The following is a 24,493-nucleotide window of genomic DNA, read 5'->3' as shown; positions in this document are numbered from 1 at the left end:
CCTATTGGTGAGGCTCTGAGGATGCAGAGATGAGGAAACTGTCACTCCTGCCCTGGAGCAGCACAGCCTGCTGGGGGAGGGAGGGGCGGGTGGGGGGAGGGACAGGGGAGGGGGGAGGGGAGCGGCTTAGTGCCCGTAATTGGTGCTGAGGTTTCCAGCATCAACCTGAGGGGCACTTAGGAGCCTTGAGGAGTGGAGGTGGCGAAGGTGGCCCTTGAGGTGGGACACAGGACAGGAGGCAGCTTGCCCCACACCCTGTGAGCTGTGTAGAGATGGTCATCATTGCTGGTCCAAACCCCCTGGGATCATGGGCACGGGGTCTGGGAACGTAGTAACCAGGATGGCCATCTGGACTGCAAAGTCTTAGGAGCCTTGTTGTCCACTGAGGCCCTAGGCAGGGTGACGTGGCGCCTGGGCCGTGATCACTGCCGCCGCCCGAGCCTCCGCGCACTGCGACCTCCGCCTCTTCCCTGTGCCCTCCTGTCCCACGTCCCAGTGGGCGGGGCCCTCGAGAGCACTGGAGGGGTCCGGGTCCACATGTGACCAGAGGGTGAACTCCCCCCCCCCCGATGGATGGGTTTGCCGTTGGGGACCTCCCCCAGCTTCACGGGAGCCCTGGGCTGGTGGCTCCTTGGGGACCGGCATCGGCAGATGAGACGAATCCAGGAAAGAGACCCCACCTAGAAGGTCCAGGATGCGGAGGAATCTTGATTCCGTCAACCCCACTCCGGCTTCGACAGGAAGTGGGTGAACTCGGTCATCTCAACGCGGGGCATTCACTGTCACAGCCCCGCCGGGGACCCGGGGGGAGTGGCCGGGGAGGTGTCCCGCACCTGTCCTGGGGGTGTTCCTGGTACCTCGAGACCCTGGGGCCTGGGTGCGAGATGGCTGCTCCCCACCCTTCTCCGTGGGCTTTCCTTGTTTTGACAACTCTGCTTTTCACATCTTTTATATCATAAAAGAGGAAGAAGTATAAGCCGTGACTGGCATAAAAAAGCTTTCAGTTGCTCACTTCTGTTCACTTCTTGATTCTTGAAGCGATAGATAGGGTGGCTCGTGTGTTCCATGTGACTTACCGGTGACAGTGTAGCCCCTTCACACCCCCTGGTGATTTCTCCTCAGTGAAGCACAACTGGGAGAGCATGACCAAAGCCATTCAGAACCACATCGGCTCTCTGAACTGGAGCTACCAGCGGGCTCTGAGGGAGAAGTCGGTGGCCTACGTCAACTCCTACGGGGAATTTGTTGAACACCATAAAATCAAGGTCTGTTGGGGCGTTTTGTGCCGTTCATTGCTTTCTTTGCTTCTGCCATGCCTGCCGTGAACCCAGACTCCGTGTTGCATGTTAAGGGCTGCAGCTGGTGTGCGTGTGCACAGCCGTGCACGCGTGTGCTTTCCCCAGTGTTCGTTGATTCCACGTCTATCTAAAGTGGAGAAATTGCCTTTTAAAGGATTCTCAGTTTTAACTTATTTGCCTTTCGGTTTCATTGCCATCTTAAAAAGAGAAAATGTTTAAACAGTTCAGAGTTCAAAAATGTAAAAAGATCAAAATTTTAGGAGTGCAATTCTTTTTTAAAATGAAACCTTAACTAGAACTCCGGTACATATTATTCATAAAAGCACTAGTAAAAGTAGTATCAGAATTAGTGTACTTTATACATTTATATTTGTAATATTTGTGTGTTGTAAGATCAGTACTTAAGGAGAATGAGACTGTTCTGATGCTCACAAACATTTAACTGGCGTATGAGAGACGGTCCGATACCATCCTCCACACCTGCTCCACCTCTGTCCTCTGCTTTGGTGGCACAGTACTCGATGGCCTGGACAGGACTTGAGGTCCTTTTGTGGTCACCTGTTGTCTCTAGAAAGGTGTCAGTGGTGTGTTGAGAGCTGAGAACCTCACGTGGCCACAGGAGACCGGGGTGGCAGCTCCAGTCGGTTGGCTTGTTTCTCAGGCCGTCACCTGCCTGCCTTCTCCCCGCCGCAGCCTGGCTGTTCTGTTCAGGACCCTCCTCCAGGCTGCCCTCCCTCCATCCCACTGTTTTTTAATTTTCTAATAAAAATGGATTTATGATTTGCTTGTGTAATTGAAAAGAAACAAGCAACGAACAGCTTTGTGCATTCCGCAGAGCCTGGATTTCGGGGCGGCGCACAAGGGTCTTCAGGGTTGGCGCCCTCTTTCCTTGTTCCTTCCCGGCACTGGCCGCTCCCCAGATGCCAGCTGCTCTCTGGCCTGCGCACTTGGCCACGCTCTGTCCTCTCTCCAGTCACCCGCGCAGCCGCCCTGACTGGCCTTCCAGTCCCCCGCTGCCCCGCACCGCGGCCATGGTGCCCAGGCTGTGAACACGCCTGTTTTCTGTGCAGGAGGTTATCACAGTGCGTTACTATCTTTGCATGTGTGTTCCCGCTGACAGGAAGCTCCGTAGTAACTACTGAGTCCCGGGTGTCTGATATTCTGTGGTGTTTGATGAAAAGTGAAGTTTGCTTTGCTCTTTTCAAGGCAACCAATGGAAAAGGACAGGAAACGTATTATACTGCAGCAAAATTTGTCATAGCAACAGGGGAAAGGCCGCGCTATTTGGGAATCCGAGGAGATAAAGAATACTGTATTACTAGGTAAGTTAACGAGGCATCTGACCGTAAGTTGTAAATAGTGTGTTTCTGTGTCTCCAGTTTATTTACTCCCTGTCTTATTTCACAAAAGACTTGAACTAATGACAAATAAAAGTACATACAATGCACAGCTAAGTAGTTAACATAATGGAGCTCAGAGACCGTAGGCTCGGTAAATAATAAGGTCACGGATGCACACAGGTGTGTTACAGGTCTCCTGGCAGGTGCTCTGGGAGCGGGTCTGGGATTCGGCCCTACAATTTCTAGAGCTCACAGGGGAGCAGTGACTACTTCACTGCTTTAGGGTTTCGTGTCTGTATGAACCAGGTGACCAAGAGAAGCACGGCTGTCCTAATACTGGGATGTAATAGGAATTCTCATTGGACGGTTGTAGCAGGACATACGACCTTGACATATAAAGCTGGACAATGACTTTCAAACTTTTTTGAGCAAGGGCACTTTAAGAAATACATTTTTCACTGTGCGGTTGTTCAGGTGAACACACAACACACACGCCAGACAAAGCAGTGTTTCTTCTTATTACATAGAATGTGATCTAATATCCTCTATTCCATTTTATTATTTACAAAATCTTGGCCTGTGACCCACTAGTTTGGTTTTGAGACACTGGGCTGGACATCTCCCTCCACAGTGGACGCGCACTCCACAGGCTGTCTGTCCCCTTCAGCACCTGTTCGTTTCGGCCCCGCATGGCACCATCCCGCCTGGCAACCCCTTCTCTCTTTACAGCGATGACCTCTTCTCTCTGCCCTACTGCCCGGGCGCGACCCTGGTGGTGGGCGCATCCTCCGTGGCGCTGGAGTGCGCAGGCTTCCTGGCCGGCCTGGGCCTGGAGGTCACGGTCATGGTGCGCTCGCAGCTCCTGCGGGGCTTCGACCAGGAGATGGCCGAGAAGGTGGGTTCCTCCATGCAGCAGCTCGGCGTCCGATTCCTCCGCAAGTTCGTTCCCGTGGCGGTGAGTCCCCAGCACCTGCCGGCCTTCGCTGTCGCCTCGCCCTCCCCGCTCCCGTGCTTTCCTGTTGCCCTCGTAAACTCTGCTCGCCAGGGACCCTGAAGATGGGGCTCCCACCCCGGTCTCGGCGCCCGGCCGCCCCTCCCCCTCCTCCCCTTCCGCCTCTCTGTCCCTCCCCCCCGCCGCACGTCCTGTCTCAGTGCTGAGGCCTCTGCTCAGGCATCCTCCCCAACTCCACACCCTTTTATGCAGCCGCCTGCTGGGCATCTCCACTTGAATTCCTCTCAAGCATTTTAAATTTAACAAGACGAAATAAAGCTCTTGATTTCCCCACCAAGTGTGCTCCCTGCTGTGTTTCGGCCTGTCTCAGTGCTCGGGAAGTGGTCCCCTGGAACACGCCATCTGTTAAGTCAGTGCCTGGAAAGCATCCCTCCGTGCCTCCCCTTCTGTCGTCTCCAACCAACCCAGCAACTTATCTCTCCCTCCACATTGCCCTTGGGACGGCCCTCTTGTCTCTGTCCAAACACCTAAACATACACACACCCTGTGGTCCACCTATTTTCTGTCACTTGTAGAGATAATCCTTGCACTGTTCCTCCTCACCAGGTTCAGCAGTTGGAGAAGGGGTCACCCGGGAAGCTGAAGGTAGTGGCTAAATCTACGGAAGGAACAGAGATGATTGAGGGCATTTACAACACGGTGAGTTTCTGTCGTGTGAGCAGTGGGTGGATGAACACGCTCATAAGTTAGTGCAGATGAAACTTATGGGAAAATTATACCAGCATTAACTCTTTTCTTGATTCTTCGTGAGCGTCTGATACATATGGAAGGTGGTTGTGCTGTTGACATTTGATAGTTTTCAGTGGTACATGAAGCATACGATGGTAAAATATACGTGTGTGTGTGTGACTATGCAGAGAACAAAATCTGGAAGCAGGTATACCTGACTGCTTTTAGTGCTTACTTCTGGGGAGTTAGATGTGTTATACATCTCTGCACTTGAATATTTTTGCAATAAACATTGAATATATTTTATAATCAAAATAACAATAAAGATATTTTTAAAAACCAACAATGTAAAATCTCCAAACAGTGTGACTAGTCCATGGACTTTTGGGTGACAACAATTCTAATTTAAACTGATGATATTTAGAGACCATTTCTTCTGTAAACTGTAGTTTATACCATTTTTTTTTTTTTTTTTTGCGGTACGCGGGCCTCTCACTGTTGCGGCCTCTCCCGCTGTGGAGCACAGGCTCTGGACGCGCAGGCCCAGCAGCCATGGCTCACGGGTCCAGCCGCTCCGCGGCACGTGGGATCCTCCTGGACCGGGGCACGAACCCGCGTTCGCTGCATCGGCAGGCGGACTCTCAACCACTGGGCCACCAGGGAAGCCCTGTAGTTTATACCTTTAACATAAACTGTACACTTATGTTTTACACACTCTTATAACATGATTCTTTTCAATTAAAAATAGATAATGTGGAGAGGCTCACCAAAGCCAAAAATATGTAAAACAAAAACAAAAATAAAAATCAGCCTCCATTCAGATTTTGATTAGGATTGCGGTGGATACGTAACCAGTTGGAAACACTGGACTTCTTTGCAGTGTCCAGTCTCCCAGTCCATGAACATGGTATATCTGTCCTTTGACTTAAGCCGTCTGTCATAGTTCCCAACAAAGTTAGTACATTTCTCTGTAGACATCAAGAAGGTCTTCTGTTAGATTTATTCCTAGGTACTTACGTATTTCTGTATAGTTACAAATGATGTTTTTTGAAAAAAATGTCATTGTCTTTCACTGTTTGTTGCTGATATATAGAAATGCTGCTGATTTGTGTGATTTGATTTAGTATTCAGTAAGCTTGCTGAAGTCCTATTTGGTCATGTATCCTTAGATTATGTGGGGTCTTCTTTGTACATGTTCATAACAAGGGTTTTGCTTCCTCCTTTCAACTGTTTCCCTTTCCTCCTTTTTCTTGCACAAGGGCACCAGCCATGGCCTCCAGTGCAGTGTTAACAAGAAATGCAGAGCCAGGCGCTCCTGTCTGTTCTCAGGGTCGGAAGGAAGGCTTTCACTGTTTCATGGTTATAGAGTAAGGTATTCCATAGGGTTTGGGTAGATATTCTTAATCACGCTAAAGAAATCATTTTCTGTTTATTGTTTGCTAAGTGGTTTCTTTTGTTATTTTGGTTTTGTTTGTTTGTTTTAAAAGTCAGGAGTGGATATTTAGCTGTAAGATTGTTTCTTTTGTAGCTGTTAATGATTATTTTTTCTTTAATCTGTTAGTGTATTGAATTACATTGGTTTTCTAATGTTCAGTCAACTTTGTATTCCTGATAAACCCAACTTGGTAATGGTCCTTTTTATATATTGTTGGATTTGGTTATTTAGAATTTTTGCATCTATATTCAAGAATTGTATTGGCTTATAATTTTCCTTTCATGTACTGAACTTTTCAGATTTTGGTATCAAAGCTATTCTAGCTCATGAAAGAAGTTTGGAATATGTTCCTTCTTTTTCTGTTCTCTGGAAGCATTTAGTAATATTAGAATTAGTTCTTTGTATGTTTGATCGAATTCACTGATGCAACCACCAGGGCCTAGAATGTTCAGTGAAGATATATTCAGTTTTCTTTAACAGACAACGGACCGTTTAAAGCTTTCTACTTTTTTCTACATCAACTTTTGATTTGTTATATTTTCTCAGAATTAGCCTGTTTCATCTAAGTTATCAAATGTATTGGTATAAAGCTGTGCAGAATATCTAAAATTGTGAATTGCTTATTTTTGTAATGATGTATCATCTACATGTAGTGATATGCACAGTTCAGTGGCTTTGACAAGTGTACATGTTTCTGTAATGCACACTCCTCTGAGAGTAACAGAGCATTTCTGTGGAGTCGGGAAGCTCTCTTGCACCCCTTCCCAGTACCTTACCCCAAGCAACCCTGATCTGGTTCTGTCACCAGAGACCAGTTGTTCCTGTTTAGATGTCACGATGTGGAGCCATGTGGTTCGTGCTCCTCGAGGTCTGACTCGGGATCCATCCACGAGGCATGTATCAGTGGCTGGCTCTTTTCACCATATGAATTGTCTGAATGTACCACAGGTCACTCACTTTCCTGTGGAGGGATGCCAGGCTGTTTGCCGCTGGGTTCTTGTGATGAAAACTCTGTGAAGGTTCTTGCGTGAGGCCTTCTGTGGACACACACTTTCCTTTCTTGTGGGTAAATACCTAGCAGTGAAATTGCTTGGTCACTGGGGACTTTCTGTGTTTAACTTTTGGGGAAACTGCCAGACAGCTTCCAAATGATCGTCTCATTTTATATTTCCACCAAGGATGCATGAGTTGTGGTTGTTCTGTAGCCTCACCAACATTTGGGGTTGTCAACTTTTTTGTTTAAGCCACTCTAGTGCCTGTGTAGTGGAATCTTGTTATAGGTTTAACTTGCATCTTCCTAATGACTACAGTGACGTTTGGCAATTTCTCATGTGTTTTTTGGCCATTTAAATATTTTCCCTTATCAAGTGTCTGTTTGAGTCTTTGGCCCATTTTTGGTTGGGTTATTGAATTTTATTTGGAATTGCAGGAGTTCTGTGTGTGTTGTGGGTACATTCTTTTTTCAGATGTATGTGTGTGGATATTTCTTCCCATCTAGTTGCCCATTTAATTTTTTATGGCATCTTTTGATGAGCAATAGTTTTAAATGTTTGCTGAAGTTCAATTTATCAAATTTTTGTTTTATGATTAAAGTTCTCTGTGTGCTCTACCCAGAGGCTGTGAAGATATTCTACATTTTCTTCCTGAAGCTTTATAGCTTTATCTTTTATGTTTAAGCCTGTAATTCATCTTGAACTAATTTTTGTTTACAGTGTGAGGTAGGAATTGAGGTTCTTTTTCTTCCATGTTGATACCCAGAGCCATCTGTGAAAAGACTTCCCTTTGTCCATTGAATTGCTTTGGTGCCTTTGTGATCATGTGATGTTTAACTGTGGGTCTGTTTCTGTCCTCTCTGACCTGTTTTGGTCATTGAAGCTTTATAGTAAGTATTAGACCAGGGAGGGTGGGCTCTCTAACTTTGCATAGGGCCTTTCCATATGAAATTTTTTTATTGAAGTATAACTGATTTACAATGTTGTGTTAGTTTCATGTGTACAGCAAAGTGATTCAGATATATATGTGTGTGTCTATATATATATATATATATATATATATATTCTTTTTCAGATTTTTTTGCAATCATAGGTAATGCAATATACTGAATACAGTCCCCTGTGCTATACAGTAGGTCCTTGTTGATTATCTACTTTATACATAGTAGTGTGTACCTGTTAATCCCAAACTCCTAATTTATCCCTCCCCACCTTTTCCCCTTTGGTAGCCATAAGTTTGTTTTCTATGTCTGTAAGTCTGCTTCTGTTTTGTGAATAAGTTCATTTGTATCATTTTTTTAGATTCCACATATAAGTGATATCACATGTTACTTATCTTTGTCTGACTTACTTCACTTAGTATGAAAATCTCTAGGTCCATCCATGTTTCCAATTTGTTAAAAAAAAAAAAAAAGTCCTGCTGGGACTTTGATTGAGATTGTATTGCTTATATAGATGAATTTGGGAGAACTGACATCTTAACAACATTGATTTTTCCAATACACGAACCTCATATGTCTTTCCATTTATTTGCGAGTTCTTTAGTTTCTCTCAGCAGCTTTTTGTCATTTTTCTCTAGAGGTCTTTCATGTATCTTGTTAAATTTATCTCTAAGTATTTCATATTTTTAAACTACTGTAAATGGTATTTAAATTTTTTAATTTTCAGTGGTTAGTAGGTAGTACATAGAAATACAAATGATTTTTGTATATTGACCTCCTTAGGATTTGTTCTGCATAAAACACCAGTTTTGTTTCTTCTTTCCAATCTATGTGCTTTTATTTCTTTTTCTTGCCTTGTTACACTGATTAAGACATCCACAACAGTGTTGAATGGAAACTGTGAGAGTCCCCCATCTCAGCAGTGAGGCCGTCTTTCAGCACAGCTGGGATGTGAGCTCTCGGGTTTTTGCAGATGCCTTTTATCAGGCTGGGGAAGTGTTCTTTTATTCTGAGCGTGCTGAGGATTTTATTAAAATCCTCAAAGGGTGTTCAGTTTTGTCAAACGCTGTCCCCACATCTATTGGGATGATTAAGTTGTTTTCTCCTTTATTCTGTTAATACGGTGAATTACACTGATTGATTTTTGTATGTTAAACCAGATTTGTATTTTTGGGACAAAGCCCACTTTTTTTATGTTGCTCTATTTTACTTGCTGACATCTGTTAAGGATTTTGCATCTATGTGCATGAGGAGTGTTGGCTTCTAATTTTCTTTTCTTTTCCTGCCCTTGTTTGATTCTGTGTCAGATGATTATGCTGGCCTTCTACAAAGGACTTGGGACGTGGTCCCTCTTCTGTGTCCCAGAGAGTTTGTGTATCATTAATGTTATTTCTTTTTTTAAAAAATTATTTATTTATTTTATTTATTTTTTGGCTGCACTGGGTTTTCGTTGCTGCTCGTGGGCTTTCTCTAGTTGTGGTGAGCGGGGGCTACTCTTCATTGCAGTGTGTGGGCTTCTCATTGTGGTGGCTTCTCTCGTTGCGGAGCACGGGCTCTAGGCACGCAGGCTTCAGTAGTTGTGTCACATGGGCTCAGTAGTTGTGGCTCGTGGACTCTAGAACTCAAGTTCATTAGTTGTGGCACACGGACTCAGTTGCTCTGCGGCATGTGGGATCTTCCTGAACCAGGGCTCGAACCCGTGTCCCCTGCATTGGCAGGCGGCTTCTCAACCACTGTGCCACCAGGGAAGTCCTTAGTGTTATTTCTTAAGTGTTCCATAGACTCTACCAATGAAGTCACCTGGGTCTGGAGTTAATTTATGGGAAGTTTATACATTGTGGATTCAGTTTCTGTAGTGAGTATAGAGTTCCTTAGTCTGCTAGGGCTGCCATAACAAAATGCCACTAGACGGGGTTTCTCTCGGCTCTGGAGACCAGACCCCTGAGATCAAAGTGTGAGTAGACTGGCCTCCTCCGAGGCCTGTCTCCTGGGCGTGTAGACGGCTGCCTTCTCCGTGTGTCCTCATGTGATCACCCCTCCATTTGTGTTGTGTGTCCCAAAAACCTCTTCTTATATAAGGACACAAGTCGGACTGGGTTCAGGCCCCCCTAATGGCCTTGTTTTACCTTAATCACCTCTGCAAAGGCCCCATCTCCAAATACAGTCACATTCTGAGGTTCTGGGGTTACGGCTGCAACATGATTTGGGGAAGGGGCACAATGCAGCCCATGACATAGGGTTACGCAGACTTGTATGGGTGCAAGTTTGGTAAATTCTGTCTTTCAAGGAATCTATTTCATCTAAACTGTCAAATTTATTGGCATAGGGTGTTCATAATATTCTGTTACTATCCTTTTAATATCTGAAGGATCCATATTGAGGTCCCCTCTGTCATTCCTGATGTTGATCATTTGTTTTTGCTCTCTCTCTAAATGTAGGTTTTGTTAGCAATTGGTCGTGACTCCTGTACGAAGAAAATCGGGCTGGAGAAGATTGGTGTCAAAGTCAATGAGAAGTGAGTCCCGGGTGTCACCACCCAGCGCTGCACAGGGCAAGACCTAGCGCTGCACGGGGCGAGTCCCGGCGCTGCACGGGGCGAGACCCGGCGCTGCATGGGGCAAGACCCTGCACTGCACAGGGCACAGCGTTTCTACACATCACCTCCTGGAGACTCTTGTCTAATTACTAACATGCAAAGTTTCAATGCTTTAAATTTACTTTATAAGTACTGTGCCAGCTCTGTATTATCAATTTTTTCATTAATCAATTGATAACTCTTCATGTTTTCCTTAAATATCTCATGCATTAAACAGTTATTTTTTTTAAAATGTGGGAATGTATTCACCTACTTTCTGTGATTTAGAATGAATTTGTAGGTCCTTGATCAGGCACAGAGAAAAATTTCAAAGCTATGGGTTTGACTCTGGGGGCATCTAGAGATACTTTGGCACCCAGGCCCAGAAAGTGGGCCTGGTTTTTCAGCCAGAAGGGTGTTTCTTCAGGAGCCGCAGGTGCCCCAGTTGTTTGAGCCCACAGACACTCGATGACCCAGGTGCCCGAGCGCTTAGCGGGCTGTTTCTCTCTGAATCAGCCTCTTCCTGGCCAGGCGTCCGTGTCCAGCAGGGCAGTGTCGTCGTAATATCTTTTTCTTTCCAAACGTCACAGGACTGGCAAAATCCCAGTGAACGACGTGGAACAGAGCAGCGTGCCCTATGTCTACGCCGTCGGGGACGCCGTGGAGGGCAGGCCCGAGCTCACACCCGTCGCCGTGCAGGCGGGCAAGCTGCTGGCTCGAAGGCTTTTTGGGGGCCGTTTAGAAAAGGTAAGTTTCTTACTGCTGTTTCTGAGATAATGTCTAAATCAAAATTATGATTTGAGGACAATCAGTACAGGTGGCACCTTGTGCCTGTTTTGCTGGGGAAGCTTCCCCCTAAACCGTTTGCAGTTCCGTACCGTTTACTGATGGTTTTAAATAAATATCTTATGAGTATCTTGATGTGCAAGCCATTGTACCGGGTGACATACGGGGGGGCGCCCAGGTAGGGACGTCTTGTCTTCCGACTGGAGGGCTCTGGAAACGCGTCCCGGGTGGATGCTGCTCAGCCACCGGGTGGCAGGGCCCTGCGGCCTGGGGCGGAAGGGGCCGGCCTCTGCGCCTGCTCAGCCTGTGGACCTGGTCTAGCCACCCTGCTTCCCCGGGCTCCGGGCTCTGTTTCAGCTGGCGCACAGCTGACGGTGCATCTGGCACCCCCTGCAGTCTCCCCACCTCCCGCAGTCTGTGGTCACAGACGAGCCTCTTGCTCTGCGGGCTCTGTCTGCTGGGGCCGAGGGTGGTCTCGGGAGCCCCCAGCCCCACGCGTCAGGAGAGCAGGGACCCGTGCGCTGCTGGCAGATGAAGGCAGCGGGGGAGATGGCCGTGCCGCATGGGGGTGGGGCTCAGGGGGCCTGCTGTGCTGCCCCAGCCTCAGTGCAGAGAGAGGCCTGGCACGTGCTGGCAGAGCGGGGGTCCCACAGCTGGGAAGGAAGAGTCTGGGAGCTAATCTGGTGCCAGATCATCAAAAATCTGGGAGGCCGCAATATGGAACTTTTATGTCCCCCAGCGTTTTATTCAGAAAGGTGTCAAACTGCAGAAAGTTTAGTAACAATCACCTGTATGGGCGTCCCACCCGGGCCTTGCAGGTGTTAATGCCGTGTCATCCCCCTGCCCGCATTTCCGAGTATGCGGATGTTCAGCACGAAGACTGTTTTGCGGCACTTCCGGAAGTGAGTGGCCAGCGCTTTGCCCCGGAAAACACTTTCAGCAAGTGCCCCTAAGAGCACGGGTGCTCCCTCCATAACCACAGCTCCATCTCCGCGCTGAAGAAGTGAGCGAAGTGCGTCACCCGCAGGCACACGTGCGCATCGCCCGGCGCATCTGGCTTTTCAGGCTCTTAGGTCTCTTTTAATCTGCTAGAGCCCCTGCCTCTGTTTACCTGTTTCTTTGCTTTATTTCTCATGACGGGTTTTTTTTTTGTTGTTGTTGTTGTTTTGCGGTACGCGGGCCTCTCTGTTGTGGCCTCTCCCGTTGCGGAGCACAGGCTCTGGACATGCAGGCTCAGCGGCCATGGCTCACGGGCGTAGCCGCTCCCCGGCATCTGGGATCTTCCCGGACCGGGGCACGAACCCGCGTCCCCTGCATCGGCAGGCGGACTCTCAACCACTGCGCCACCAGGGAAGCCCTTGTGACGGTTTTTTTGACGTATCCAGGCTACTCGTCTTGCAGAGTGTCTCACGTCCTGGGTTTCCCTGATGCTTTGCATGAGCAGGTTCAGGTGAGATGTTTGGGGCCCGGCTTCTTCATAAGGAACTCCGTGTGCTGTGTTTCACCACCAGGTGCCCAGCGAGGTCGTGTGTGGAGACCTCGTGGGCACACGGAGGCGTGGGTGGGTGCAGGGTGACTGGGGCCGTGGCCCTGCTGGCCTCGGCGGGGGCAGGGGTGTGAACGGATGGGGAGCTGTCCCCTCCGCAGAGCATGAGCACTGGGCTGTAGGAAGCACAGCAGTTGCCTGAGGTCCTGAGAAGCGGATCCCAGGGGCGGTGGGCAGAGAGGTGAGAAGACAGGGCAGCGCGTGTGCAGAGAGAGGTCAGAGGACCAGGGCGGAAGGAAGGCTGCAGGTGGGGTGAGGCGCGGCCCAGCTCAGGTGGAGGTCCGAGTTCAAGATGTGGGATGTGCTTTAGGTGAGAGGGGAAGCTGGGGAGTTTCCTGTTGATTTTCCTCAATTGATATGAAGCAGGAGAAAAGCATCTGCTGAGAATGAGGCGTCCCCTGTGAGCCATGGGGTACAGGGTTGATGGCCAGACTGATAAGCAACCGAGAACCTAGGAGAGGTCAGGAACTGCTGCATACAGCCGTCCGCGCTTCTGTGGGTTTCTGTAGCCATGCTGGAAAAAAGAGAACAAATGCTTGGCTGGTCCGTGATTTGCAGGTCGTGGAACACGACGTGTCGGGGCCTACGGTGAGGGTCAGGCTGGCGCGCGGTGTCCACATTGTCCACCGGCTGCAGGGACGCCCGGTGGTGTGTGATAGGCTTTTCTCTTGGGCCACAGAGCAGCGCCTCGCTCAGGCCGTCACGTCGGCGGGGTTTCTCGTGAGGATCGCACAGTAACCTGGAGGGAGAAGCAGGCTGGGGTGGGGCTGGGCTCGCGGCTGCTCTGGGCCCCGAAACGGTGGGGTTCCCGGTTGCCCACCACTCTGCCTGAGCATTTCTTCCCGGCCAACCACCCAGGGGCTTCACCCCTGGGGGCCTCTCCCTTCGCCTCTAGTTCACATCTTACAGAGGGAAGAATGTGATGGCCGGAGCTCCTGTTTCCTCATGCAGTGCGGGCAGCCGGTCGCTCCCTTTGGGTTGGAGTCTCCCCTGAGCTAGTCACCTGTGAGCTGTTGGCGGGGTGGGGGACGTCGTGCAGTGGGCACCGCTGCCCTTGCAGAGCTGTGGGCGGGCAGCACAGTGACCTTCCTCTCTGGCTTTGCCTGCCCCCTTTCTCGGCCCCGCACACGCTTTCTCTCTGCGCTCTCACAGTCTCCAGACAGGCGTGCACTTGTGCTCACACTCGCGCCCCGGGATGCAGGGCTGCTGGGGACGGCGTGTGGGGCTCGGGGTCTGCAGCCTCCCCGTGATGTCCTCCTGTGCTCTGTCCCAGGTTGACAAGGGCCCTGAAGGGTCCCGTCTCTGGGCCCCGTGGTGTGGCGGCCCTCCATGTGCGTGGCTGTCTCCCTGGGGCGGGCTGGGCCACTCACTCTGCCCTGCGCGGCTGAGCGGCTTCTCCGCTCGTCCGTGCAGGGGCGCGGTCATGTGCATGGCTGTGGTGGCCCAGATCCCGGTGCAGTGGCAGCGTGTGGTCCCTGCCCCGGAGCCGGGGTGCACCCGTCTGCTCAGTGACTCCGTTCCCTGAAACGGTGGCAGTGAGGGTCACCTGCACGGGACCATGCTTGTTGATCTTCCTTTTACAAATGTGCGTCGTATGGATTTTCCCTGTAAAAAGTACCACAAGATAAAAGACCGTGACTGGTTTGTCTTGCAGTGTGACTATATGAATGTCCCCACCGTGGTGTTCACGCCCCTGGAGTACGGCTGCTGCGGGTACACGGAGGAGAAAGCCGTGGAAGTGTACCGGAAGGAGAATCTGGAAGTAAGGTGGTGTGACTGTGGAATGTGCAGACCTTCTCTTTTAATCCACGGTTTGTCTTCAGCCACTTTTTATTTTGTAGTTTTGCGAGTTACTGTAATGGTTGTATTGTAGGAAATTGTATTCCTACTTCGGGGAAATTGGAAATTAAATAATGTGAACCCTGTCTGTAGCAAACTGTAATAATTACATAGCTGGGGAGAGAAGGACATGCTGTGTGCGTCAGGGCTCTGAGCTACAGCAACAGGCATCTGTCTGAGGAGGCTTATGGGAGGGTCGCTGTGCGACTGGGGGCGCGGGAGTGTCCGAGACCTTGGGAAGCGGTAGGAACCAGGAACTGGGAGACGTGTCAGCTCCTCCTCTTCCTGGTGGGGGTTTGTGTGCGTGCGCAGGCAGTGCTGTCCCTGTAGGAACAGAAATGCACGTAGCGGCAGAATGTGGCCCTTCCCTGCTCCGAGTTCGCCCGTGGTTCTGGTCTTTGGAGGAACTGACTCACTGTTTTTCGTCTCAATTACAAATTATGAGGGGCGTTCGCTGGTCCGGGCTGGGTCTGCTGTCCACCCCCTCCCGCTGGGCGTGACGGGAGCCAGACTCAGGCAGGACCTGGTCCAGGACCCTCCGCCCGCCGCGGGCTCAGGGGAGGGGCAGGTCCGGGGCTGTCGGCCTGCTGGGGGCTCTTCAGACGCCCCGAAGGGGCTCTCACCTTCCCTCCTCTCCTGCCCGTCTGGTCCTAACTGCCTCGTAAGCGGGTGGTTCAAGTGGCTTCTCCCTGCACCTCCTCCCCACACAGGAGGGGAGGGGAGGTGAAGAGAGTCAGAGGTTTAGGACCACTGGGTGTTTGAAGCCAGTGAGTTGAAGTCACAGGCCCTCCCCTGGTTACGGGGAGTCCTCTGAAGCGCAGCACTGGGGCTCCCGCGCTAAATGGCCGAATGACTTCCTGAGACTCTCCTTTATGTTTCCGGGGCGGGGGACCAGAATGATGACCGATGGTGCTACTTTAGGTGGTGTTTTCAGTGAGAAATTTCCATTTTAGAGGACATTATTTGATCAGTTTATAATTCACTTCTGGTAATAATGAACCACCCATTTTCAGGGGTGAAATTTTACTTGGGTCTTGGAAAAGTGATGGTAACAATTACAGATTTAACACTTAGTTCTAAAACTTTCTGAAATCAATGAGAAATTAAGCTCGGCAGGCACGTGAGAGGAAGGATGCAGGAGGCTGTACCCCAGGTAAAGGGATGTCTCTGTAGGAAGGGTTCCCAGGTTTGTGGGGTTACTTTAAGGTCTCTTTCCTAAGGCTCACTGCAGATCAACTCACCTAGTCTGTACATTTATTTATTGCATTTTACAGGACTGAAAATTTGATCTATTCGTATTTTTTTAATATTCCAACTATATAAAGGAATGAGGAAGCCTCTCATAAATACACATACAATTTCTTTTAAATGAGGAAATGGAGGTGAAAAGAAGATGAGGGTAGAAACAATAAGACAGCGTAAGAAGAAAGATTAATTGGTTCACAAAATTAATGCTGTAAAGTCTGGTGGACTTTTATCTCTCTGATAATGAACTTGTATGCAGAGTATCTAAAGAACTCTTACAACTCAACAATAAAAAAAACCCCAAATAACCCAATTTTTTAAAGGGCAAAGAATCTGAATAGATATTTCTCCAAAGAACATACACAAATGGCCAATAAGCACATGAAAAAGTTCTCAGTATCACTGATCATCAGGGAAACGTACATCCAGACCTTAGTAAGATACCACAGGGATGATTTGTAAAAATGTTCACCATTTCTGTGCGTTGTCTTTTCACCTTCTTGATGGTGCCCTTTGAAGCACGAAAATCTTTCATTCTGATGAAGTCCAATATGTCTTTTTTGTTTTCTGTTGCCAGCCACATGTACTTTTGATGTCACTTCTGATACATCAGTGCCTAATCCAAAGTCGTGAAGATTGATGCCTATGTTTTTTCTTCTAAGGGTTTTACAGTTTTCAGCTCTTACGTCTGGGTCTGTGATCCATTCTGAGTTAGTTTTTGTACACGTGTGAGGTAGGGGTCTAACTCCATTCTTTTGCATGTGGATGCCCATTTCTCTGTGAACAGCTTCTACCTAGTAAAGGAAACGCCGCCAATGATCTAGCTGCAAATCTGAGTATAATTGGGAGGGTGGGGATGAGAGTGCAGGGGCCAGGAAAGAACGAGTTAAATCCTCCTGCTCAACAGGGCGAGTCAGTAAGTGAAGCCGAGCACAGGAGAGTCGGGTGAGAGCAGCGTAAGCGTGTCGTGTGGAAGCACGGGGGCGAACGACCGCGCGCAGGACGTGCACGTGGTTGTGCCGACTGATCAAAGAGGGCACCGGGGCGGCCCAGGTGGCTGCGTTCATCACAGAGCTTTGAAAGTTTGCCGTTAGTGTGCATAATTTGATTAAAAGATTAAAACTTTAAAAAAAGACAATCATAGGGAGACTGTTTGTTTGTTTGTTTTGGCCTTGCCACGTGGCGTGGGGGATCTCAGTTCCCCGATCAGGGATCGAATCTGCACCCTCAGCAGTGAAAGCACCTAGTCGTAAGCACTGGACCGCCAGGGATTTCCCAAGGGTGATTCTGAATAAGGAGAGTCCTGGGGGGAGACTAAATTGTATCCTGTAACCACAGTAATTAGACTTGTGCCGGAGTGGCACGCAGGTGGACAGGAAGGTGAGTGGGACAGAATTTGGAGCCCGGATTTACTCAAGTGCTTAGAAGAATTAACGGGTGGTAAAGGTGGTATTTTAAATCTGTGGGAAAGGACATTCATTTAAAGGTGCTGGAGTCTAAGGGGACAGCATTCAGGAAAAATATGAAGTTGGGTCCACACTTCACACCCACTTTGAACCAGAAGGATCAGAAACTTAAATAAAGTAAAATCTTCCAAGTACTAGGAGGAAAAACACACCTAACACACACGAGGAAAGGAGCGGGAGGGTGGGAAGAGGTGTGGGTGCAGGGGCTCAGGGCGCATCAAAGCCAGGAGCCTGCAGTTTCAGAAATCCTGTTTAAAAGCTTGGAGTTGGCACCATTTCTTTTCTTAACGTTAGGGGTGTATTTTAGGAATACTATCTTGAGATGAAGAAGCATTTATCTTCTGTTCCTAATAGCCACGGAGACTGACAAGTTTGTATTAAAATATGAGGAAGAGTTTATTTCTCTTCTGTTCAATACACATTAAATCTAATGTTTTGGGCTTCCCTGGTGGCGCAGTGGTTGAGAGTTCCGCCTGCCGATGCAGGGGACACGGGTTCATGTCCCAGTCTGGGAGGATCCCACATGCCGCGGAGCGGCTGGGCCCGTGAGCCATGGCTGCTGAGCCTGCACGTCCGGAGCCTGTGCTCCGCAACGGGAGAGGCCACAACAGTGAGAGGCCCACGTACCACAAAAAATAAAAATAAAAATAAATCTAATGTTTCATGTTAAATCTAATGTTTTTTGTTACAAGTAGCTGTGGACTATGATGTGTTTTAAATAAAAATGTCATTTTAACTACATATGCATTAACCACTGATGCTTCCTTAACTTTTAAAATGGTTATTTCTGGACAGTGGGATTTTTTTCCCCACTTTCTTTGTAATCCTCTGTACTGTGTTATTCTTTTAATAACCTTGTATCATTGTTATAAAAACAATAAAGACAGTATTCCAACTGTAAAATACATAATCATATTAAAGAACAAAGAGCCCGTACTTCCGCCCCTCCCCTGCGGGGGGATAGTTGAGAACACATTCTCATCCCGGCAGTGCACACAGATCCACCGCCTTCTGTGTGGAGTGATTAGGCGTAGGGCCACCGGGACACGTAGCTGCCCCGAGGGGATGAGGGGGCGGACGGTGTGCAGTGCGTCCCTGAGGCCTGAGCAGGTTGGGAGCCTTTGAGGTACCCTGGGCTCTGGGGGGCCTTCAGGTGGCGGGGGCAGTGTTCCTCATACCGTGGGTGGCTGGACTGCCTTGTGGCTTCTGCTCCTCCTAGATTTGGTTTGGATATGAACCTCACAGGAGGCGTGGGAACCGATGGAGGGCAGGACCTAAGGCTTTCTTCACTGTCTCAGCCCCACAGGGCCTGGAGCGTTGGCTGCTTGGAGAGTAGCCCTCTAGGTGCTTGAGGACCAAAGTTAGTTAATCGGAGAAAGCAAAGATCACACACTCTGCAGCTGGCACTTAGGAGCTTGCCCAGGTGCTCCCGGCAGATTCATAAGCTGGGATCCTGCAAGTTTACATTTCTGAGAGCTGGTACAGAAATTGTCGTCTTTGTATAATAAGGAGGCTGTCAAGCAGCGGTCTCCACGGACACCAACCTTGGCCTCTCTCTTGCAGGTCTACCACACTTTGTTCTGGCCTCTCGAGTGGACAGTGGCCTGCAGAGACAGCAACACCTGTTACGCAAAGATTATCTGCAATAAATTCGACGAGGTACGTCATACGGTTGGAAGCAGGAATGTTCTGATTTTAAAACAAAGCTTTTATTCTAGTATTTGGGTTTTTATAATCTCTTTAAAGACAGCTCTAAGGGCCAGGTGGAGATCCTTGAAACTGTTACCCGGGCACTGTGTTTGAAGAGTGACAGTTGGGCAGTGGCTTACCTTTTCAAAATCATCGGAATGTGTCACTCCAGAGCTGTCTAACTTGGCAGTTTAGAACTACAGGGTCTGGGAAAATTTGGGTCATCAGTGATGAAATGTAAGGCGTATGTTTGTGTCCATTTGGAAATACAGGCATACCTCGAAGGTATTGTGGTTAGGTTCCAGACCACTGCAATAACTCGAGTTTTGAGTAACATGAGCCACAAAATTCTTTGGTTTCCCAGAGCTTATAAAGGTTATGTTTACACTATAAGGTAGTCTATTATGTGTGCAATCACATTATGTCTAAAAAAACAATGTACGACCTTAATTTTATGCTAAAAAACCCTGACCATCACCTGAGCCTCAGCCAGTTGTAGCCCTTCTGCTGGTGCGGGGTCTCGCCTCCAGTGCTGGCGGCCGCTGACTGATCAGGATGGAGGCCGCTGAGGCTGGGATGGCTGCGGCCATTTCTGAGAACAACGCCACCATGAAGTTTGCCGCACTGATGGACTCTTCCTTTCATGAATGATTTCCCTGGAGCAGCAATGCTGTTTGGCAGCGTTTTACCCACAGAACTTCCTTCAGAACTGGAGTCAATCCTCTCAAACCCTGCAGCTCCTTTATCAACGAAGTTGTGTCATATCCTAAGGCCTTTGCTGTTGTTTCAAATGTCTTCACAGCCTCTTCAACGGGAGTAGATTCCGTGTTAAGAAAGCACTCTCTTTGCTCGTCCATAAGAAGCAGCCCCTCATCTGTTCCCAAGTTTCATCGTAAGATGGCAGCAATTCAGTCCCATCTTCAGGCTCCACTTCTAGTTCTTGTTCCCCTGCCGTTTCCACCACGTCTGCAGTCCTTCCTCCATGAAGTCTCGAACCCCTCAAAGTCATCCAGGAGGGCTGGAATCAGCTTCTTCCAAACTCCTCTTAATTTGGATATTTTGACCTCTTCCCATGAATCACAAGTGTTCTTTTTTTAAAATTTTTATTGGCCACGCCATGCGTGTGAGGCACATGGGATCTTAGTTCCTCGACCAGGGATCGAACCCACGCCCCCTGCACTGGAAGCACGCAGTCTTAACCACCGGACCCAGGGAAGTCCCGCACATGTTCTTAATGGCATCTAGAATGGTGAATCCTTTCCAGAAGGTTTTCAATTTACTTTGCCCAAATCCATCACAGGAATCACTGCCTATGGCAGCTACAACCTAACAAAGTGTATTTCTTAAATAATAAGACTTGAAAGTCCAAATTACTTCTTGATCTACCGGCTGCAGAGAGGATGCTGTGTTGTCAGGCATGAAAGCACCCTTAATCCCACTGTCCATCTCCATCGGAGCTCTTGGGTGGCCAGGTGCACTGTCAGTGAGCGGTAACCTACCGCCCCTTTCTTTTACTTTTGTCCCAATTTCCATTTCTGGAGTGTCACGCCACCACTCACTGTCTTCCTGGAGCTACGCTGAAAACCACGCACAGGCTTTCATCTCTCAGAAGCTCCTCACTTTCATTAATAAGTGGCTTCCCCCTCTCTGGGCCGCTCCTTCTCCCACTTTGCTGCACGTGCACCCCTCAGAGGTTCCCGTCCACGGCCCCCTGGGAGCGCAGCTCACAGGGTATCCATTTGCCCACCTGCCGCGGGTGCCCGGAGAGTGGGGGGCACAGACGCCTGCCGCCTGTCATGCTCCCTCTCTTCACCTTGTGCACTTTAACCCTGAAGCTCTGGATGCAGAAAAGTGATGAGAAAACATGGACAGAGGAAAGCCTGAGTGCTGGGAGTGCACGGGGACGCACCCGCGTCCCCCGGGCCTGCATGCGCGTCCTTGCGGCTCGCGGTCCCTGGGGTGGGGAGCAGGGGCCGCCAGCCACTCCTCGGTTCTGCTGAGCCGGCTTGGAGCCTGGCAGCCCGCATCCTGGGCTGGGAGTAGCGCCTGCTGCGTCAGCTCTTAGCCGTATTCCAGCCTTGGCTGCTAGCTGGGATTTGTCGTGTTGTCGTTTAGCGCTATATCTCAGTGTAATGCGGAAATATCCATCAGACAACAGACTCGTTCGCGCAGCAGGTTAATTGCTCGTTCTGGTAAATGTGAGTGCGTGTTAACACAGGACGTGCATCGACTGGCTCACCTAACAGATTGTCGCAGGGCACGGTTTCATGGTGGTGTTCTCTGCTCAGTTCGGCATTAGAGGTGCTTTTCTGTGGGAGTTGCTGTCAGTGTCAACGGTGACCTTGGGATGATGAGATTCCTATTCAGATCCTTAACCTACTGGCTTCCCTTTGAAAGGATCGGGTGATAGGATTTCACGTCCTTGGACCGAAGGCCGGTGAGATCACCCAAGGATTTGCAGCCGCCATGAAATGTGGGCTCACCAAGCAGCTGCTGGACGACACCATTGGGATCCACCCCACGTGTGCACAGGTACGGACACAGGAGCTTGTAGACATGGACTCGGTGCGGTTTGGAAAACTGTGATAAAGCATGTTGTCAGTAGACGAATTTTATATTAATAACTGCTTTGTATGCCGTAAAGGATGACGTGGATGTCACATTCAGGACGTGTTTTCTCAGAGCAGAGCTCAAGTACCGACTAAGTGTGAATTCGTGTTGTTTCCTCCCCGTGGGCAGGTGTTCACCACCTTGGAGATCACGAAGTCTTCGGGGCTGGACATCACGCAGAAGGGCTGCTGAGGCTAAGCCGCCGCTGCCGCTCTCCTTGTCCCGCGGCCGTTTCTGTGAAGACGGCACGCTCTCGGGTAAGCCCGGGGACAGCGTGGGGACAAGGAGGTGGGACAGCAGCAGTGCCGTCCCCCCGCCTGGCTGACGGGGAGGGGCAGCCACGCTGCGTCCTTGACGTCTTAGCTCGGAGCCGCCAGGTGAGCCAAGACTGACCTCTTCCCTGTCAGCTCCCCCGACAGACCTTTTAATCACACAACTCATCTGAGTCGATGTTCCGGGTTGCTGGTGTTTTTATCCCCTTGCTTTGTTGAGTCCACGGAAATATTTTCTTTTATGAAACTGACTCTAAAGTGGGCATCTTCAGTGCATGGGCGTCTGGGACACCCCCGTAGCTGCCGCAGAGCACGAGTGCGTCGCCTTCTGGGGGCACGTGTGCAGCCGCCGGCAGACCGCCTCGCCCTCTCTGGTTCCCAGCAGTGACCACCTGGCCACTCTCCTCTTCGTGTCACTGGACTGAGCAGAATATCTCACGTCAGAGAGAGTTGCTCGGACTTCTCATGTTGGTCTTAAGAATAATATTAAAAAGTTCTCAATACTGTATTATGTGAAACGTAATTTAAAACTATTTAAGTGGCTCTGTCCTCAGTCTGTTTCCTTACAGTCGGGTTCAGTAAGTGAGCAGGTGATGTTAGGAGATTCCTTTTGAGTTTGCACCCCTGTCAGCATCTAAAAGGCCCTTGAGGTGGGAGGCCCACCCGGGGCCCTTTTGGAAGCTTGTTTTCTTGGGAGCAGACACCCCCCCCCCCCCCCGCCGCACCACGTTGAGGGTTCCAGGCGGCAGTGCTCTCCTGGGCCGTGTGCTGGCCACCTGCCTCTGTGGTCAGAACATCTGGGCATACGTTTTAAAAGAAGCTGTAAGCCAGGAACCAATTGGGGAGCACCATCTGTGGATGGGGCTGGGGCACGGGGATTGGGCACCCAGAATAACGCACACAGGATCCAGTTACAGACTCGCCTTTCTACTGGGGAGGCAAAAGCAAGAGAGGCGGGTGGAGCAATTGGGTCATGTGTGCCCAGGGTGGCACGGCGAGTCGGGCAGAGGCCGGGCTCTCACCTGGCACGCCCACGGCCAGCCCAGCCCTTCACAGACCCAACCACTGTGTGAGCTCAGAGGGGCCGACAGTGCCCTGGGCCCCAGCCCATGCCGACGCTCCCCTGCTGTTCCTTTTAAGCCATAGTAAAGACGCCGTGGCCAGAGAAGAGTCAAGGGAACCTAAATCAGGCTTAAGGCTGTGGACAGCCTGCTGAGAAGTCCGGCTCCTGCACAGCCCTGGATGCCCGTGTGGACCCGTCCACCCCCCTCCCAAGCTCCTGGGAGTCTCCTGACAGCACGGCCATCTCTGCAGACCTCCTCCTCCGTCTCATTCTCCCTCTCTTCTGTGACCGCGAGGTTGGGCCTGCACGGACCTCTGGACCAGGCTGGTGTCCCCAGCCAGCCCTCCTGCCCCCTGACCGCCGTGAGGTGCTGACTCAGCACTGCTGTCCCAGGGACGGGACACCACAGGCCCCAGGCCAGGCGTGACCGCCCAGGCCCCACAGGCTGCCCCCACCTGAGGGCACGAACAGCTCCGGGGAGGTCCCTGCAGGGCTCCCCTGGGACCAGTCGGCCACTCAGACCTGCCCTGTCCTGCGTCCCTCCCTCGGCAGGTCCCTCGACTAGAACCCCCATCTCGGGGCTGCTCCGGGGACCCCAGCTGACACGCTCCCTACGTGTTCACTGGCAGATACAGGCCTAGGGCATCAGGGCAGGAGGAGGCCTTGCTTTTTACACCATTTGCCTTTCCTCTCCTCTAGTCCCCACGTGGGACGCAGGCGCCTTGGCCTGGGATGCTCGCCGTTGCTAGTCCAGTGGAGACCCTGATGGTTCTGAGCCTGCCGGGGCCTCCATGGGGCAGCAGGTCCCGGAGCTGCGCCCTAACCAACTGAACTCCCCTGCGCTGGCCAAGCCCCACGGCTCCTGGGCTGCGGCTGGGGCTCAGTCAAGGTCAGCCAGAAAAGGAACTCTTCTGCAGCCAGGGCGAGTTGTTCGCTATTTCTAGGCCTTCTCTTGCACTTAGTCTGAAGGAGGGCTGGGGGCTGTGCCACCAAACGTGTAGGTGTGGGTGCTCCCGTCTGGGGTCCTCGAAGCTGGGATGCCCTCCAGCCCAGCCCTCACGCAGCTGCCCTCACGGCCATGCCCCGGCCAGCAGGGCTTCAGGCTGGATTCTAAGCCACGTGGCTTAGGGGCTGCAGTGTCACTGATTGTGACCCCAGGGGCTTCTGATGCTGCAATAAGCCTGTGGGCCTGGCCCCTGCGGCCCTGGGGCCAGTGCTTACCTGGTACACAGCAGCCAGGACCATAGCCAGCATCTCCCCCGGCTCTGGCGTCATTCAGGTGGCCCGGTGAGTAGCCAGCCCTTTGGGGGGTTTGCTCACCCACTCCTTTCTGGCTGCAGGCTCCCTGCTGGGGGGCTGGCCTTGGGGGGGTGGGCAGCGGCCCTCACATCAGCATCTTCCTGGGCAGGGTCGGTGCCAGGCCCTGCGATCCGTACCCTGACTGGCACTGCCGGGAGCGGGGAGGCAGCCTGTGTGGCTGGGAGGGGCAGCCCCAAGTCGGCCTGGGGAGCAGCAGCGGGACGGAGGGCTGCCCCGGACCCGGCAGGGCCCTCCTGCCCCGCGGGAAGCAGGCTCTGCACAGTTTGCAGGGCCAGGCCCAGGGCTTAGAGGGTCTGCAGGTGGGGCGCGGTGGGCATGGGGTCCCGTCGCCCAGCCCCTCCAGGACTGCGCCACTTGGCCCAGACACAGCCCGGACCCCACCTCTTCCCCACGTG

The 24,493-nt window shown here is 50.7% G+C and overlaps 1 protein-coding gene across 1 annotated transcript in view; it reads left to right on the top strand.

The window, feature by feature from the left end:
- TXNRD3 (thioredoxin reductase 3) overlaps positions 1 to 24,194 on the top strand; it is a gene marked incomplete at its 5' end in the record, with an annotated part of 58,850 nt that extends 34,656 nt beyond the window's left edge. Inside the window, 11 exon segments of the mRNA XM_081246468.1 lie at positions 1,123 to 1,265; positions 2,505 to 2,620; positions 3,368 to 3,593; positions 4,197 to 4,289; positions 10,126 to 10,202; positions 10,853 to 11,009; positions 14,249 to 14,356; positions 18,708 to 18,803; positions 21,231 to 21,365; positions 21,573 to 21,700; positions 22,856 to 24,194. Coding sequence (XP_081102594.1) covers positions 1,123 to 1,265; positions 2,505 to 2,620; positions 3,368 to 3,593; positions 4,197 to 4,289; positions 10,126 to 10,202; positions 10,853 to 11,009; positions 14,249 to 14,356; positions 18,708 to 18,803; positions 21,231 to 21,365; positions 21,573 to 21,635 — 1,214 coding nt within the window. The 3' untranslated portion in view covers positions 21,636 to 21,700; positions 22,856 to 24,194.
- Between the last annotated feature and the right edge of the window lie 299 nt (positions 24,195 to 24,493).

Source organism: Mesoplodon bidens (assembly GCF_964165515.1).
Source record: "Mesoplodon bidens genome assembly, chromosome: 10".
Lineage (NCBI taxonomy): Eukaryota > Metazoa > Chordata > Mammalia > Artiodactyla > Ziphiidae > Mesoplodon > Mesoplodon bidens.
Note: the sequence above shows the minus strand (reverse complement) of the source record. Positions and strands in the feature narration are given on the sequence as shown.